Source organism: Callithrix jacchus, chromosome 16 (genome assembly GCF_049354715.1).
Source record: "Callithrix jacchus isolate 240 chromosome 16, calJac240_pri, whole genome shotgun sequence".
Lineage (NCBI taxonomy): Eukaryota > Metazoa > Chordata > Mammalia > Primates > Cebidae > Callithrix > Callithrix jacchus.
The window spans coordinates 54,302,659-54,320,000 of NC_133517.1; the positions used below are offsets into that span (position 1 = coordinate 54,302,659).

Sequence of the window (17,342 nt, forward strand, 5' to 3'; positions counted from 1 at the left end):
CACCTGAGTACATGCCCAGCCCCCGGGGGCTCTCTGTGTGCTCCAGGCATTGCCTCTGTGGCGCTGTGTCCCCTCCTTTGAACTCTCATCCTTCTGCTCAGGCCCTTTCTCCCAGTCGGAGATAAGGAGTGAAAAAGTGTGAGTTGCTCTAGACATCCGGAAAAGAGAACCCTGAGGCAGGAACAGGTGGTTAACTGCACGTGCGTTTGTCCACAGCTCACCATGAGTCACGCCCTGTGCTAGGTGCTGCGACAGAGAAGTGACTGACAGGCCTGAACCTGTCCTTGTGAACAGTGCGTGTGTGACAGAGGTACTATGCCACGTGACAAAGCAGGCACGTGGGACAGCAGAGCCTTGTTTGGCATTAAAGTAATATCACAAGTCTGTGAAGCTTGGAAAATCAAGTGAACATGTTAAAAAGTTACGGGGGGCCGGGCGCAGAGGCTCATGCCTGTGGTCCCAGCACTTTGGGAGGCCAAGGTGGGTGGATCACCAGCCTGACCAACATGGAGAAACCCCATTTCTACTAAAAATTTAAAATTAGCTGGGCATGGTGGTGCATTCCTGTAATCTCAGCTACTCAGGAGGCCGAGGCAGGAGAATTGCTTGAACCCGGAAGATGGAGGTTGCAGTGAGCCGAGATCACACCATTGCACTCCAGCCTGGGCCACAAGAGCGAAATTCCATCTCAAAGTTAGGAGGAACTTAGTCTCATAGCTGGGGGAGCTGGGGGCCTTGTCAACTGCTTCCCCTGGTCTGGAGTGCAATCGGTGGCACTGTGTATTGTCTGTGGGGGTGTTCTTGGATAAAATTATCATTTGAATTTGTGAATTGAGTGAAGCAGAGTGCCCTTCTTAGTGGGGGTGGGCCTCATCCAATCAGTTCAAGGCCCGCGTAGGAACCTCCTCTTGTCTGACTGACTGAACTGGGCCCTGGGTCTTTTCCTGCCTTGTCTGACTGACTGAACTGGGCACTGGGTCTTTTCCTGCCTTCAGACTTGAATGGAAACATCAGATTTTTTTTCACACGGAACTCACACCATCAGCTCTCCTGCCTGACAGCTGCCCAGGCCCCATAGCCCTGTGAGTGCATTCCTGATAATAACTGTCTTTCTCTTACCCTCCCCCACCCCAAACTATTGCTTCTGTTTCTCTGGAGAACCCTAATACATCATTTACCAATCAGGAAACAGATTCAGAGAGATTAATAACTCATCCAACCTCACAGTTAAGTGCAGAGCTGACTTGACATCCCAAGGTCGATTATCTTAGCCAGTACATCATGCTACATATATTTCTATAAAAATAAAAACCCTTGTGAACTGAAAAGTTTCCAAACTTAAGCGCATTTTGGTCCTTTATTTGCTAATCCATAGGCCTGCACACCTGCTCCCAAGACCATGGTGAGGTCAGCACTCGGCCCTCCCATCTTCTGGGGCTCCTGGAAGCTGCCTCAGAAGGCCTCTCCCTGCAGCTTCAGGGTTCAGCACCCCTCCAGGTGTGGGTAACCCCCCACCGTGGGCACTGAGGAAAGAGAGCTAAGCAGATCCCCAGCACAATTAGTACCTAAAGAGCATCTTAGCTGATAGTGGTATTACTCAGTTATTTCCTTTATATAATCCTTTATATATAATCATGTATTAGTTTATAATTGGAATAATTAGTGCTTGAAGAATATCTTACTACTCAGTTATTTCCATATATATATATATATATATATATATATATATATAAATAATTATATCTTGGTTTATAGTCTGAGGAATGCCTAGAGCAGACATAGTACAGAGCATGAATTAAGGGATAAACAGCTCTACATATATAAGCATATCTTGCTTATAGTTGGAGGAATGTCTAGAGCAGACACGGTGCAGAGCATGATTTAAGGGAAAAACAGTTATCCCAGGACAAGCATCTATGGCCCAAGCGGTAGTGCCCCTGCCCGAAAGGGCACGTGCTACATGACAGGCCCAGGCGGCAGCGTTCAGTATCGTAAAAATGCCAGCTGTATGGCAGCCTTGGAGCAAGAGTCACTCCTCCTGTAGGGAGCTGCAGGACCTTGCATCCAGTCCTTCTGGAAAGTTGGCCTCTGGCAGGCAATCCCGAGAACATCCAAGGGCTTAAAACCCCTCTGGTACAATTGTGCCTGGGTAGCTGCGAACTTTAGCGGCTGTGTGTGACTCAAAGCATCCTCCTATAGAAATCACTGGAAGCTGCCAAGAGGCGGCGGTGGACCTGTCAGCTCTGTCGCTGCTGTGTGATTTAAAGCATCCTCCCACAGATAACCTTAGAAGTAGCGCGCCCATAGGTAAGAGATGTGGCACACTGCCCCCTCCACTGCGCACAGCCCACCTCCTAGCCCCGGTGACCTAACGGGGTGGACCCCCTGTTTATTGCTCACGGGATTGTCTTGACCCTATCACTATGCTTAAGATGACCTCACTCACTACCCTGCCCCTCAAACTATACCCAATAAATACAGATGCTCCTGGACCTGTCTCTACTCATAGGTGGTGTGCCCCCCACCCGCCACTGCCCAGCTGTGTTTTCCAGTCCTTTTGTGTCCTCTTTATTTCTTGGATCCTGCACCTCAGCACAGTGATAGGGGACACCCCACGACCCTGTAGCTTTACCCTATCCCAGGGCCTTTATCTTCTTCTCAGCTCAAAAGCAGATACTCTGCCAGATACAGATGATCACTTCCCAGGTTCCAAAACTCACATGCACTCCTTTTCCTGGTCCCTCACATTTGCTGTGACCAACCCGGGCTCAGGAGGTCCTCTGCTAGGACTATACACTCACACTGTCAACCGGCCCTTCCAGGACCTCTTTTTATGGGGATTTGCAGTGTGCGTGGCACTTTGCAAAGAACCCCACCCATGCCATCCTTCCAGCCGCCATGTGTGGTGCCAACGGGGCTGCCTACCTCCACGGTCATTGGCAGAAACCGGCTCTGTGAGGAAAGAAGTGTGGCGTATGGAATCAGGGCTGGTGGATCCTAAACCTGGGCGCCCAGAGACCATCGGGGCCTTAGGAAGATCCCTGGTCATTTCGCGGAGGAGGGAGAGGCTGAGGCTGAGAATCGGGTTTTGGGTCAGAGGAGGGAGAGCGGTGGTGGTGTGGGGTTGGAGGTTGGCCTTTGAGCTGGAGATACTCCAGGTGGCCGTTGTCCAGGTTCCTCTCTGGGGAAGAGCCGGCCCCGGGGGCTACCGCCCAGACAAGAACCCTGGTGTGATATAAATTGAAGGAGGATGGGGAGGGCAGTGACCAAGAGGCCAGCACAGCGCAGGGTCGCAGGAGGGTGCAAGATATGCTTGCATGCTGATACACCTGGCAGCCACCCCAGGGTAGACAAATGTCCTTAAAAAGTCCATTCCGGGGGCGGGGTGCGGTGGCTCACGCCTGTAATCCCAGCACTTTGGGAGGCCGAGGCAGGTGGATCACGAGGTCAAGTGATGGAGACCATCCTGGTCAACATGGTGAAACCCCGTCTCTACTCAAAATACAAAAAATTAGCTGGGCATGGTGGCGCGTGCCCGTAATCCCAGCTACTCAGGAGGCTGAGGCAGGAGAATTGCCTGAACCCAGGAGGCGGAGGTTGCGGTGAGCCGAGATCACGCCATTGCACTCCAGCCTGGGTAACAAGAGCGAAACTCCGTCTCAAAACAAAAAACAAAACAAAACAAAAAAAAGTCCACTCCGGGGTCCTGCTGGGCCGCGCAGGGGTTCCCGGGAAATGCTGAGTGGATCACATGGAACGTTCGAGAATCAGCCCAGTGCCTGTGGGCTTGGAGGAGGCGCTGAGGACACTGGGAGAGGCGCAAATGCCATTTCTGCCCATCTCGGCGGGCCCTGCCCGACAACGGAGGACAGAGCGACCTTGCTGAGGGTTTACGACCCTGCGCGCTGGAGCAGCCCTGTCGGACGGGCCGCGCCACACTCCCTCCGGGAAGTCTTGCGTGGAGCAGCCGCGGCTCCGGAGCCTCACGCCGGCTGCGGAGAGTGCGCCTGGCCCCGCCCCGGCTCCAGCCTGTCCCGCCCAGTTCCAACCTGGCCCCGCCCCGGCTTCACCCTGGCCCCGCCCCTCCGGGCGCCCCGGCACCTACGGAACTGTCTAGGACGGCGTGGAGGGCCACCGGGTCGTCCTCTCCGGTGGCAGGGACCGCACGGAGCGGTCCCTGCAGAGCCAGCCCCATCGGCCTGGCTGCCCACGCGTGTTACTGAACAAGGAGAATGCAGGCGTCCTCACCCTTACCTTTCAGGCCGACAGTCTCAACCCCAGGCCCACCGCACACCAGCAGGGACGACTCGAGGCGCCTGCCTTCCAGCTGATGTCAGGCAGACGCCCTGACCTCCAAGCCCGCACCCCTAGACTCGTTCTCACTCGGCGGGGTGGAGTGTCCAGAGCGCTGGTGGCCATGGAGCCCCCGAAGCATAGCCTGGAGAGGGAGGCGTGGGCGGCGGGGCCTGGGGCGGCCTTCCCCAAGGGCTGCACTGAGCCCTGCACCGCAGGCTCCCACGCGGGGGCATGGGCGCGTTGTGGAGAGGAGCTTGTTCGGGGACAAAGCCGGGCAGCGGTGTTCCTGGGGCTTCTGAGCTGGAAACGAGGTCCACTGTCTCAGCAGGGGCCTGGGTGGATGGCTGATCAGGGAGCCCTGGGATTCAGCTGGTGCCATGACTGATGATGTGACTTGAACAAGCCATGGGGCACCTCGGAGCCTCCAGGTGCTCTGGAAAGCGGTCTCGCTGGGGGCTATGACATCAGACACGCACTTCGCAGACCGCCGCAGACACTGCCAAAAAGTGGGGACCATAGCCTTCATCTTCAACAGGACAGTGACCTCACAAGCCCGCCAGAGGCACACCTGGGGGCCAGGCCCAGGGTTCTGGACAAGTCACAGCAAGTGACACCTGGAAAGGGGCAGTCTTGGAGGGGCCAGGCAACTCCTCAACCCACGGTGGGGCCCGCAGCTGTCCTGGAGGGCACAGGCACTGGCAGTCACTGGCACTCAGCGCTTTGTGGCCACCCCCAGCTGAGCTTTCCCAGGGCTCTGTGTCTCAGACTCCCCTGCCAGGAGCAGTGTCCCAGCAGCTCTGAAGAGGGTCCGGCATTACCGGCCCACACCTGTGAAGACCTGAACACTCTGGACCCCATGACCCAGGGCAAGGGGCTGGTGCAGAAGTGGCCCAGGCCACTGCTACCCAGCAGGTCCCACTGAGTGGAGGCCGGGGCCAGGAGGCAGCGGAGCTGACAGGGAGTCTGGGGAAGAGCCTGGGGCATTTGACAGAAGCAGAGGCCTCCCAAAAACACAAGGGAACCAAACTACCAGAGACCCCTCACCCAGGTGGCAGACAGGCAGCCTGGCCAGGCCTGTGGGTGCCTCCAGGCGGGCCCTGTCCTCACCCACTGCTCTGGGTGCATTCCCCCCCCCCCCCCCGCCGCGTTGATGATGGTGTGTCACCGTCAGGCAGCCTGACTACTGGTCTCTGGGAAGTCAGGACACCTTCAAGCCCCAGACCCTCCACTAGGATCCTTGGGCTGCCCGCCAGGCGCCAGGGACCCGTAGCCCTTCGTGGCAGGTTGGTGGAGCGGCCCTGTCACCCCCATCCCGCAGCGGGCCCTCGGGGATGGAAAGCTGCCCCAAGGCCTCGCCCAGGCAGGTGCCGGCTCCCACTTCCAACAATCAAAAAGAATTTATTCTGGACACGTGGCATGCGGTGCTGGGCAGTGCCCACGGAGGCGGCGGGAAGGCAGAAGGCCTTGCCCCGCGCCCCCGCCCGGCTACTCGCGGTAGTGCACCCGCTGGTGCTGGATGAGCTGCGAGCTCTGGCCGAAGGCCTTGCCGCAGGCGCCGCACGCGAAGGGCTTTTCGCCCGTGTGGGTCCGCAGGTGCCGGAAGAAGTGCGAGCGGCCGCGGAAGGCCTTGCCGCAGTCGGCGCACTCGTAGGGCTTCTCGCCCGTGTGGATGCGCTGGTGCTCGATGAGCACGGAACTCCAGATGAAGGCCTTGCCGCACTGGCTGCAGGCGTAGGGCTTCTCGCCCGTGTGCAGCCGCTGGTGGCGCACCAGGTTGGAGCTCTGGCTGAAGGCCTGGCCGCACTCGCCGCACTTGTAGGGCTTCTCGCCGTTGTGGATGCGCAGGTGCTGCGTGAAGTGCGAGCTGTGGCTGAAGGCGCGACCGCACTGGCCGCACTCGTAGGGCTTCTCGCCCGTGTGGATGCGGTGGTGCTGGATGAAGCCGGACCAGCCGCGGAAGCGCTTGCCGCACTCATGGCAGGCGTAGGGCTTCTCGCCCGTGTGGATGCGCTGGTGCTTCAGCAGTAGCGAGTTGTACCTGAAGCTCTTGCCGCAGGCCTCGCACCTGTGCGGCTTGGCCCCCCGCGCGCCGCCCTGCCGGCTCCGGCCGAAGGTGACTCCCAGCTCGGCGGCCCGCTCGGGTGTGTCCTCGGGCCCGGCTGCTGCCTGTGGCACAAGCGTCACGCGCCAGGCGCCCCGCGGCTGGGGATGGGGGACGGCCCCGGGGGGCTGGCCCGCCGCCCGCTCCGCGCTGGACTCGGGCTCCAGGCCTGCGTCGCACCGGGCCCTGCGGGGAAGGCTCCTCAGGAGGCTGCGCAGCGCTCCGCCCGCCCCCTCATCAGGGGCCCGCGGGCCGGGAGAGCGTGGGGCCTGCTCTGGCTCGGAGTCTGAAATGAGAAACAGCAGAGGCGAATAGTACCAGCGTGCCCCCACCGTGGCACGGAGGGATGGGAACGGGGTGAGCAGAGCTGGGCAGGGGGGCTCAGAGGGGACAGGGAGAGGCCGGGCTCCCAGTGGATGGGAGACAAGCAGGCAGGGGCTCAGAATGCCATGTGCAGGAGGGCTGTCATAGACACGGGGGCGGGGATCGTTGCAGTCTTATCCACAGCTGCTGGGACCACCCACAGTCACTCGGCGGCCGTGCAAGTGCACGGGAGCCACAGTGGCAACAGACCGTGGGTGGGGTCGCCCTCTCAGCCAGGAGGGAACACTGAGTGCTGGTGAGGACCCGGAACCTGGGAGGCTCCAGAGGCCGCCCAAAGCCCTCACTGAGGGTGTGGTCTGTATGGGCACAGCTCCTCAAGGGGCTGCCCAGGCCTCGGTGGCAAGTGCCCTGCCACCCAGCTCCCATTCCCACCCCAGGAGCTTCCCAGGCAATTCTCTGGCCCAGGTTCTCCTTCCAGGGACTTGACCTCAGATACCTGCTTCCCACCCCAGGGCTGCCCAGATGTGTTAAATCCAGCCACATCACTAACATCACCTGGGGGAACCCAGAGGGCTTCTCATGGGGGAGGTGCAGAGGACCTGGATTGACACAGCTCCAGCCAGGCTGAGGTGAGGCCATCTGGGGGAAGAAGTAGGAGGGGTCCCACATACCTGTCTGGTGGATCTGGGGGGACAGTGGTGCCCTGAGCCAGAGGCCCCAGCCCAAAACACTTGGAGAGGAGGGAGGAGTTCCTGCTTGTGTCCACCTGGGGCCACTGGGGCAGGGGACCATGGGCTGCAGTCACTGCCTCGGGAAGCTTCAGTGACTGGACTGGCTTTAGAGTTGGGGAGGGGGCCTCAGGACAGAGGTGAGCTGGTGCCAGGGAAGGGAAGGGGCCCCAGGCAGGGGGTGGTGCCAGCATTGGGGTGCCACAGCGGTGGCATGCGCAGACTGTGGTCCCTCAGTAACCTGGTTAACCCAGTTCTGCTGACTCACCGGGCCAGAAGGTGTCTCTGCCCATCTCCACTTCCTCTGTGTCTTGGAGATCCAAGTCTGATGGCTGGGAGAGGACCTCAGGGCTGGAGCCTGGGGAGCCTGGGGGGCAGGGAGGCTGGGCTCACCTCCACCCTCCGGACCACTGCCCCCACTCTTCTGACTGCCACATGCTCCTGGGCTGTGGCATGGACACAGCACACCTCCTGGTCCCCCCAGCAGCAGGTCAGCCCTGCTCGCACCCACTCTCAGGCTTCTCTGGCCATGAATGCCGTTTACCTTCCTTCCCAGCTCGGCTCAAGAGCCTCCTCCTCCAGGGCCCAGCATTGGGAGCTCATTCCCCTCAGCCCAGTAAGCACAGCCAAAACCTGGGCAGCTTCAAAGCAGTTCTCCTGCAGCCCAAGGTGGCTTTGTCAGCTTGGCAGGCAGTGGCCTGCCCTCCTCCCCACCCCACTACCATACAATGCTGCTCTGGGGCGGCCTCTCACACCAGTGCCTCACAAAGCCTCCCTCCCTCAGCCCCAGGCTGCCTCTCTGTCCCTCTGGGGTTCCCCACTGTCCCTGATGAGCACCCAGCCCTGGCACAGGCAGCTGTTTCCAGCAGGCCCGCTGCACCAGCCTGATTCCTCAGGTGGACACTGAGGAATAGGCTGGGCCCATCTGTGAGCCCCTTACCCCTGGGCACAGCAGGCTTGGGCACCCAAGACCAAGACTCCCTTCACAGCCAAGACTTGGAGGTGGCAAGGGGCACAGCCTTAATACTCAAGGAGCACAGACTCAGAAGGGAGGGGCGCGGGCACCACCCGTAAGACACGGCTCTGCTGCCGGAGGCCAGTGGGCAGCTCTTCCGACGCTGCAGGGCCCAGGCCTGTTTGGGGTCTCACCTGTCTCCTCAGTGCTATGTCACACTGCCCACAGCAGGGAGGGTGGCTCTGCCCTACCAGGCTGAGCTCAGGCGCCCCCAGCAATGGCAATGCAGAGATGGGCACAGAAGGACACAGGCCTGGCGTGGGCAGAGGCTCCTGTCCCCCTCTGGTTCACAACACAGTGCCTGGCTGTGAGACTTTCATGGGCCTCTCCTGCCTTGGGCAGGGCTGTCCTGGGTGCAGTGGGGTGACCAGGTTGGCCCACTGTGGAGGGTGGGCCTCCCCAGCCAGGCCAGCCACTCATTCACCCAACCCTCAGGTCAGCTCCCTGGGAGGCCCAACATGGGCGGTGCCACTTCAGAGCCATGAAGGGCTGGGATGTCCAGCAGGTGGGGGCGGCTGTGCCACATTCCTTTCTTGAGCCAGAAGCCGGATATGGGGGGGTCCAAAACCACCTTTGGGCCTTTCAGATATGCTCCCCAATGTGGGGACAGGCCTGGGGCACGGGGCTCTCTGGGCTGTGACCATCATCCCCAGCTCATGGCCACCATGTCACCCTCCCCTGGCAGCCAGGGGAGCTAGCTGGCTTGTTCCACAGATGGCCAATGCAGGGCAGGCTCCAGCATTGTGCTCCTGTGTGGGGGTGGGAGGTGGGGAGGGCACCACCTGAGAAGGCCTTGCCACCTCTGACCTGGGCTGGGATGCTACTGGAGGGTACCTGGCAGAACTCTGAGAAAGCAACCCTCGATTCCAGCTTTGTTCCTGGGGCCATGCCCCGTCACTGACAGGTGGAATGTTCCCCAGGCCATCACTTTAAGAGGACCAGTGACATCACCAAGATAGGAAGCACGTCAAAGTCGCTGCTACCTGTGGTGTGCCCAAAGACACCCTCAGAATCAAACGATGCCAGGCGGTGTGCACTGTCTCCACCCTGCTTCAGAATGAGCTGACTAAGGATGGCGCCCAGCTTCCTGGGAACCTGCCCTTTTCAGGCAGGTCAAAGCACTTCCTGATCCTTCTCTAGAGGACGATGGGGGCTGGCCTAGGGGCAGGGGCAGGCCACACACAGTATGGGTCACCGTCACTCCACTGCCTAACCCTGGCTCCTGACACCTGCCCACATTTGGGCCGTTTCTGCAGAGCTGTCACCTGCCACCTGCTAGCTGTGCTGGGGCCGTGCCAGGTCTCCACAAGGTGCACAGCCAGACCCTGCTTCCCACCCTGCTGGCTCTGTGTGAAGTACCCTGCCTTGCTTTCACTGACCCCTCACCTGGCCAGTGCCCTCCCACTGCTGTGCTGGGACACAGGGACAGTGTGGCCTGAACTGGAGAAGCACCAGGACTGCCCACCTGCTGGGGCTGGCCTTCCAGGTGGAAGCAAGGGGGCTGTGCATGTCCAGGGACAGGCGGGAGGTAGGCGCTTTCCTGGCTGCAAAGGCCTTTCTTTGTATATAAAATGGCACAGTAAGTGCTGTGTATCTGGGCCTGGACCAGGGTGAGTTAGAGGAGCAAGCTAGGCGCTGGGGGTGGTCAGTGGGTACCTCGAGTACAGATCTCTGGGGCCAGGGCCAGGCACTCACTCCATGTGGAAAGATGCCGTCTGTCTTGGGGTGACTCTGCCCTGCCCATGGGCTCCTCCCACCAGCCTGTGCATTCAGTAACCCCCAAAGGGCCACAAGCTCCCCTCCATCATGTTCTCCCGCCCACAGACTGCTCCTCCACCTGCGGACTCCTAGGCAAACCTTCCAGAACTCGCTCAGGCAGTGCTGGCTCTGGTAGGCGTGGCCTTGGGCACAACACAGTCCCTAGGAGCTGTGCTAGAACCCTCTGTCCCCAAGCCCAGCTCCTGATCTGTGTCTCCATGGGGACCACAGAGGTCCTGGGAGATGAGGAACTGTGGCCCATTCCCAGCTGCCTGGTCTCCCTGCTCTCAGGGACCCCAGCTTCATGTCTGCAGGGAGCACAGCAGAGAAGCTCACCCTGCCACTCCCCATGCCCTTCACTACCCTCCCCGCTGACAAATGGCTCCTCCTTGGGACCTCCTCTGCTCCTCGACACCTCATAGCCCGGTGTCCAGCAGTGCAGCCAGAGACTGCTGAGGTGACCACGTGTGCCTGGGTGGGCCCCAGGGAACCTTGGTCTGGCCACTGCAGACTTCATCTGGGCATCGGGAGGCTGCAGCTCCAAGTCCTGGCTTGGCCCCTAACTGGTGGGACGGCCCTGGGCACCCCCAAAGAGCAGAGGAAGCTGGAAACTCCCAGAGGCAGCCCCCGCCTTCACCGACTGCTTGGAAGTTGGGACAGGAGCCGCCCATCGCCGTGGCCTGGCCCAGTTCTCTCTACACCGGGGTCACCAGCATGAAGAGGGGATGAAGGCCACCACTCATCTAGCTCTGGTTACCTGCCAGCCTTCCCAGGCCCCACTCTGCCTCCATCACAATCTCCTCCTGGGGGAAGCAGCCACACCTGCTGTTCCTAGGGCCAAGCTCATCTGTCCTCCCCGCCTGCTGTTTCTGGCACAGCATGGGAGGGTGCAAGCTGTGGGTGCAGCCCCCACTCTCTCCTTCGAGGCAAAACCCTGTGGTTTCAGGGCACTGGGCTGTGGCTCCAGTGCCCAGGAGGCTTCCAGGCCTGTAGGGGTGGCGACCCATACCTAGTTTTCTGGGCCAGGCTGCCCATGGCTGGTGGAGACAGGGCCGGGGGTAGTGCAGCCCCTCCACGAGCCCCGGCCCCAGCCTCCGCCTGGGTATCAGCTTCTTATCCCACAGGACCTGGACTGCAGTCCCCCTCAGCCTGTGTCCTGTGCTGCCCCAAGATGACCTGCTGGGCTGTCCCCTCCCTCAGACGGGCCCCCTGGAGAAGCCACATCTTGCCAGGCCCAGGGGGAGTGCCAGGGCGTGGCCTGAGTCAGATGGATGCAGAGTGAATTCTGCCGGCCTCTGGGCTTCCATGTCCCCACTGGTAACAGGACTGGAGGACTCCCCTCAGCTGTCTACAGGTGACATGAGATGCCAAGTGCGGCCCTGAGATTCTGACTGAGCGAGGGGCGAAGAGCATGGTCCTTGGGGGCATGGGTGGGGGCCCAGCCACGGCCTGGCACAGCGTGTGCTGCAGGGGCCTAGGATCCTTCCAGGTAGCCCCTGGCCGGGAAAGGCAGCCCGTGGGCGCCTCTTCCGGGCCTCCTCGCAGTCCCGGGGGAGCTGCTCAGGACACAGCAGCAGTGACGGCACGCCTGCAGGCTTCTGCTCCTTGGGGGAGTGGATCCCAAGCCAGGTGGCTCCCTGCTCCTCCAACTCACCCTGGTCCTGGCTCCTCAGGGGAGCCCCCAGCCTCTCTGTCCCCATCTGAGTGCCCACCTGAGGGCCCCATGCAGCGAAGCTGCTCTCCACAAGCCTCAGCAGTCCCTTCAGCCACCAGGACGCCAACTCCCCAAGGGGGAGAGCCGTGTGCCAGGCTGCCCCTGTTCCTGGGCCAGGCACCGGCTCTCCAGGCTTGACCTATGTGGGGCCTTGCCCCTGCTGTCAGCAGCTCAGGTGCTGGGTTGGGCCATGAGGCTGTAGGCCAGGCCTCCTGTGGGACATAAAGCAGAGATGGAGTCTCAGGGTCGCTGACCTCTGAGAGGGAGCAGAGCCCGGGTACCACGGGGCTGGGACTCCCCACACCTCAACTTCCAGAGCCTGCCATGTGACCATGAGGCCACCCCATTGGGGGATGGAGCGAGGCCAGCGGTGATCACACCCAAACCAGCTTGGCAGGGATTATGGCTGCTCTGTTTCTGCATGACCACAAAGACTCCGAGGGGAGACACCTTGCTCCCGGTCACGCTAGACCCAGATTTTGAGGCCACTTTCTCTCCTATACCCCAACTTAGGAAACAAACAGAATGCAGGGAGCCGTGCCTAGGAAGCCAGAGCTCAGGCTTGGCCCCAGCCTCAACCACTGCTGCCCGAACCCAACCCAATCCGTGCCCAGCCCCAGCCTGAGGGTGTGGGAGCCTCAGCTGCTCAAAGAGCTGCACAGGTGTCTGGAGGCACCTCTTAGCCGGCCAGGGTGACAGGTCAGAAGGAGACGGGGCAAGAGATGTGGGCAGGGGATGCAGGGCAGAGGGTGCACGGCAGGAGGGTGAGTACCATGTTGATGCCCACGGAGAAGTCGAGGCTGGTGGTGCTGGGCTCCTGGTGTCCCTGGTGATGAAAGACTGATAGGGGATGGGACAGAGGGGGACTCCAGAACGTCCCCTGGGGCTGCCATCTTCCCTGAGACCTGCTGAAGGTGTCACATCTGGGACCTGGGGAAAACGAAAACCACGGCAGATGAGGGGTGGAGAGGAATGTGAGGGCCGTACAGGAGGAGGCAGCATGCCAGGTCCCAGGGGAGATGGAGGCTTCTCCACTCCAGGAGGAGCAAGAATGGAAGGTGAACCCACAGGCACACACAGGCCTGGGGTTTCTAGCAGTCTGGGGACTTGGCACGTTTATTCAGTAAGGAATAACTCTTTGAGTGGCTGGGCGCAGTGGCTCACACCTGTAATCCCAGCACTTAGGGAGGCTGAAGCAGGTGAATCACAAAGTCAGGAGTTCAAGACCAGCCTGGCTAAATGGTAAAACCCCATCTCTACTAAAAATACAAAAATTAGCCAGACACAGTTGTAGGTGCCTGTAATCCCAGCTACTTGGGAGGCTGAGGGAGGAGAGCCACTTGAACCCGGGAGGAGGGTGCAGTGGGCTGAGATCCCGCCATTGCACTCCAGCCTGGGCAATAAGAGTAAACTCAGTCTCAAAAGAAAAAAAAAAAAAAGCTTTGGAAGGAACTCTTAGGAAGTGGCCACTGCCTGGGCAGCACAGCAGACCTGCTGAGGCAAAGCTCCTGTCCCATCATAGGCTCTGGTATCTCCTTCCAACCCATGGCGTCACCCCTCCCCAGAGAAAGGCAGATGGAGTCTTCCAGAAAAACCTCAGTTGCTCTGGCCTGTGGGAGGGCTGAAAACCGAAATACGCCTGCTGGCGCATGAGTGTTTTGGAGAAAATCTTAGCAAGGCTTTTCATGAACAGCAGAGGAGAGGCATTTCCAGAGAGGGGAATCCTCTTCCTCAGACACTACAGAGTCCTCAGAGGCTGCAGTCTGGTACCCCTAGCCCAGCCCTGCCTCAGCGCTGGGAGACTCACTCAGGGCTCCAAGAAACATCTTAGTTTGGTTTGCAAAAATGGCTTGAGTCCAATGTGAGAAGTGGCTTTTCTTTCACACAGTGCTAGAGTAGGAACTCCTTATCTGGGGCAGGGAGTGAAGAAAAGAACGGGGAGAACGGATCAAGTTAACGGAAACTCAGATATAAGGACAGCAGACAGTGCCTGCTTGGAGGAAGTGGGAGAGGCAGTTCCTACATGAACAACACCCTAGTGCCCGGCCACCGGGCCAGCCTCCATCCCGTAATGGTGGGAAGGGTCCGGCCGCCAGGGGAAGTGGACACATGGTGGGGCTGCAGGTCCTCCACCCTGAAGTCACAGCTCAAGTTAGTCAACTTTTGGGGACATCTGGTAAAAGGGCCTGCTAGATCACCCCGACCCTGGCTTGACCCCCAGGACTGAGTGGAGGCGGCCTCACAGGGTAGACGCCCCTTTACCACCAGGGACGCACAAACTCTAAGCTCCAGGCTGAAGGGGGAGGGGACACTCCTGCCGGCGGCCCGGGGGAAGCATCCTCCGCCCCTTGGTTCCCAGCCGCGTGGGAGCGGGCCCGATCGCCGGGAGCTCGGCGCAGAGCGCGTCTGCCCGGCGGTGCTGCGCTGGGGTCTGGCTGTTCCACGCTCCCGAGTGGCGGGACCTCCGGGCCTCAGTTTCCCATCTGCAGAGTGAGGAGGACGACAGCTGCCTTCACTGGGTGCCTGGGAAAGGCGCCCTGAGAACGAACACCCGCGATCGCCACGGCCGCTGGGCGGGGGGTCCGCTGCTGCCCCGCGACCACCCTCAGAAGCCCATCCCGCTCCCCGGGACCGGCCCGAGGCCAAGGTCATGGCAAGCGGCGGCTGCAAGGGCGGCAGTGCCCGGCTAGGCGGGGCTGCACCGCAGAGAACGGTGCGCGAGCTCGGACTGAGCTGGTTCCGGGCGCCCAGAGCCGCCGCCGCCGCCGCCGCCCGCGTTCACTCACCTTCCGAGCGGGAGGAAGCCGCTGCGCGCCGGCCGGAAGTGGCCTGCCCCGCCCCTCTCCGCCCGGCCGGCGCGCACTTCCGGGGCGCTCTGGGCCCCGGGAGGACCGCAAGCCTCTGTGGCTGCATGGGGGCGGGGCCAGGAGCCAAGAGGAGGCCTCGCCCCGCGCCTCTTGGGCTGCGTCCTAGCGAGGCTTCTGCGTCCACGCCGGCCCGGGTCCCGCCCGAGCCTGCAGAGCGCCCGGGCGCAGGGAGCGGAGCTGTGTGGGTTGCCGGAGGGGTAGCCTCGGGAGCCGCGTCCGGGCCGCGGAGCTTCCTTCCTGACGCCCGCCCTGCAGCGCCTGGGGGCCAGCTGGGGGCCAGGCGCTCGTCCGCGCGCCCAGAACCGGGCTTCGGGAGCTGACGGCGCGGTCCCCACGCTGCCCGCGGTCCCTCCGTGCACTGCAGGCCCTGGGAGTTCTCGGCTGCAGTCGCTTCCACGTTCAGCTCGCGAGTCCACCCCGCAGCCCTCCTGGGTTCCCTCCTCGGGATGTGTCCACAGCGATGGCCACCAGCCGCCTGGAACCGCTGCCAGACGCGCGACCTCCCGTTCCCCTCGCGGGGTCCCCGGCGCCCTCGAATCTGCCTGCCCTCCAGGGGCGTCCCCGGGAGCTGGAGGAGGATGTTACAGGTTCCCCAAAGCCCCTCCGTGGGCTGCTTCCTCATATTCCTCTTGTTCAGCCAGTTTCTCCCTCAGTCCTGTGCTTACGACCCGAAAAGAAAAAATTGTCACTTCTTTCTGGGAAAAATAAACGGCCGGGGGAGGGTTCGTTGCCCCTTTTGAGCAGGGGTGCAGAGCCGAGGCCAGGGGACCCCCAAGCTGGAGGGGCGCGGAACAGAGGGTGGGGAGCCCGCAGATGGGCAGCAGCTACCTGGTGCCAGGGTGGGCGCTCAGGACTGTGTGAGTAGAGAAGGACCCCCCAGGTCGATGGGGTGCAGGAGATGCTGGACCGAGGTGACAGCTCGGACGGGAGCTGGGGAGGGGCGCCCGGGCTAAGCGAGCAGCTCAGGCTTTGGGCTTGGGAGAAAGCTGCCCTGAAATCCAGGGCCAGCCAGGCTCTGGTGGTAGAGACAGCCTGCGTATCCGGCAAGAGTGGGCAACTCAAAGCCTTCCATGGAAGTTACATGGGCACCCCAGAGAGTGGGCTGGGCTGTGGCCAGGATCTAGGGATTTGCCCTGCTGAAGCCACCCGGAGTCCTGGCGCTGGTCACCCCTCCCTGTGAGGTCTTCAGGGCTCCTTGTCCTCCAGGTCACTCGTTCACTCCCCACAAGCCCTGCGCTGGCTCCAGCTGACCATGGAGCTGGGCTTACAGTCAGCAAATCCTGCTTGTGGGGAAGAAAACTGAGTAGGGGTCCTGGGCTGGGCAGGCGCCCAGGAGGGGCCTCGGGGCCAGGTCTTCTCAGGTTTGCTGTGTGCCTGACCAGGGACAGCAGCACACTCCAGGCTCTGATCTGCTCTTAAGGCCGCAGGACCTGTGTCCACTTCTGGAGGGCCCCCCTGCTGGAGGGGGCTAAAGAGTCCTCTAGGCCTTGAGTGGATTTCCCGACCCCACTTGGAGGCCCTGAGGTTCAGCCGGGGGCTCCTGAACATACACACCTGACTCTGGCCTCCCAGGAAGGAGGTTGTACCAAGGAAACTGTTTAAAAACTCTGGGCTCTAAGCGGGAGCGCTTGGACCGGGCAGGCACTGAGCGCTGGCAGGCTGTTTGGAAGAAGGGTGGGAGCAGGCAAACACGGAGGTTTTGGACCTGAGCTGGGAGAACAGAGAAGTGTTACTGTATGTGCCGGAGCTACGGAGCATGTTACACAGGATTCTTCTTGAATATTCACAAAGTGATTGTAAGCTTTTGCTAGACCAGAGGCAAAAAGAAAAAAGAAAAAAAAATTGAAGTTCCTGAACCCCCATTCAGCTTACATCTGTTTCGTTTGGGTTACAGTTTTTTTTTTTTTTTTTTTAAGAGAAAATCTTAAATTAGTTGCCAACATTCAGAAATTGGAAGACTTGGGGAGAAAATATATGCAAATCATATATCCAACCAAGGACCTGTATCCAGTAATATATAAAAGTCTCTTAACTCCACTGTAAGAACACACACATTCCCGTTAGAAAGTTGGCAAGAGCTGAAACACATTTGAGCGAAGAGGACACAGGGATAGCAGTAGTCTCGGGAAGAGATGGCTGCCAGGGAAGGGCCAGCCAGCATCGCGGTGGGTGCCTGGCACAGCTGTCCGGTGGCTCAGGTAAAAACTGCTAGTAAGTGCCAAGCATCACCAAGGTCTCGGAGCAGCTGGAGCTCTGGACATCACTGGTGGGAAGATAAAGTGGTGCTGCCATCCTGGAAATTGGCTTGGCAGTTTCTTAAGAAGTCATAAGTAGGGCCAGGTGTGGTGGCTCACACCTGTAATTCCAGCACTTCGGGAGGCCAAGGCAGGCAGATCACCTGAGGTCAGGAGTTCAAGACCATCCTGACCAACATGGAGAAACCCCATCTCTACTAAAAATACAAAATTAGCCGGGCGTGGTGGCGCATGCCTGTAATCCCAGGTACTCAGGAGGCTGAGACAGGAGAATCACTTGAACC

The 17,342-nt window shown here is 60.4% G+C and overlaps 1 protein-coding gene across 17 annotated transcripts; it reads right to left on the reverse strand.

Annotated features, from left to right (window-relative positions):
- Positions 1-5,674: 5,674 nt before the first annotated feature.
- GLI4 (GLI family zinc finger 4) lies at positions 5,675-16,727 on the reverse strand. Of its 17 annotated transcripts, none has more exons than XR_013527987.1 (7): positions 14,723-16,674; positions 14,213-14,419; positions 12,709-12,866; positions 7,994-8,106; positions 7,718-7,816; positions 7,277-7,360; positions 5,675-6,683 (listed from the first exon to the last, which is right to left on the reverse strand). XR_013527987.1 is itself a non-coding variant. In XM_078352985.1 (7 exons), exons 1-6 carry the CDS (start codon positions 15,423-15,425, stop codon positions 7,299-7,301), a joined length of 1,443 nt encoding a protein of 480 aa, XP_078209111.1. In that variant the 5' UTR covers positions 15,426-16,641; the 3' UTR covers positions 5,675-6,683; positions 7,277-7,298. The 17 variants fall into 17 exon arrangements, 13 of the variants coding, with proteins under 13 accessions (XP_078209111.1, XP_078209114.1, XP_078209109.1 ...); XR_013527985.1 differs by lacking the exon at positions 7,277-7,360 and adding an exon at positions 11,935-12,148 and having other exon boundaries at positions 14,723-16,641; XM_078352985.1 differs by lacking the exon at positions 7,994-8,106 and adding an exon at positions 11,935-12,148 and having other exon boundaries at positions 14,723-16,641.
- Between the last annotated feature and the right edge of the window lie 615 nt (positions 16,728-17,342).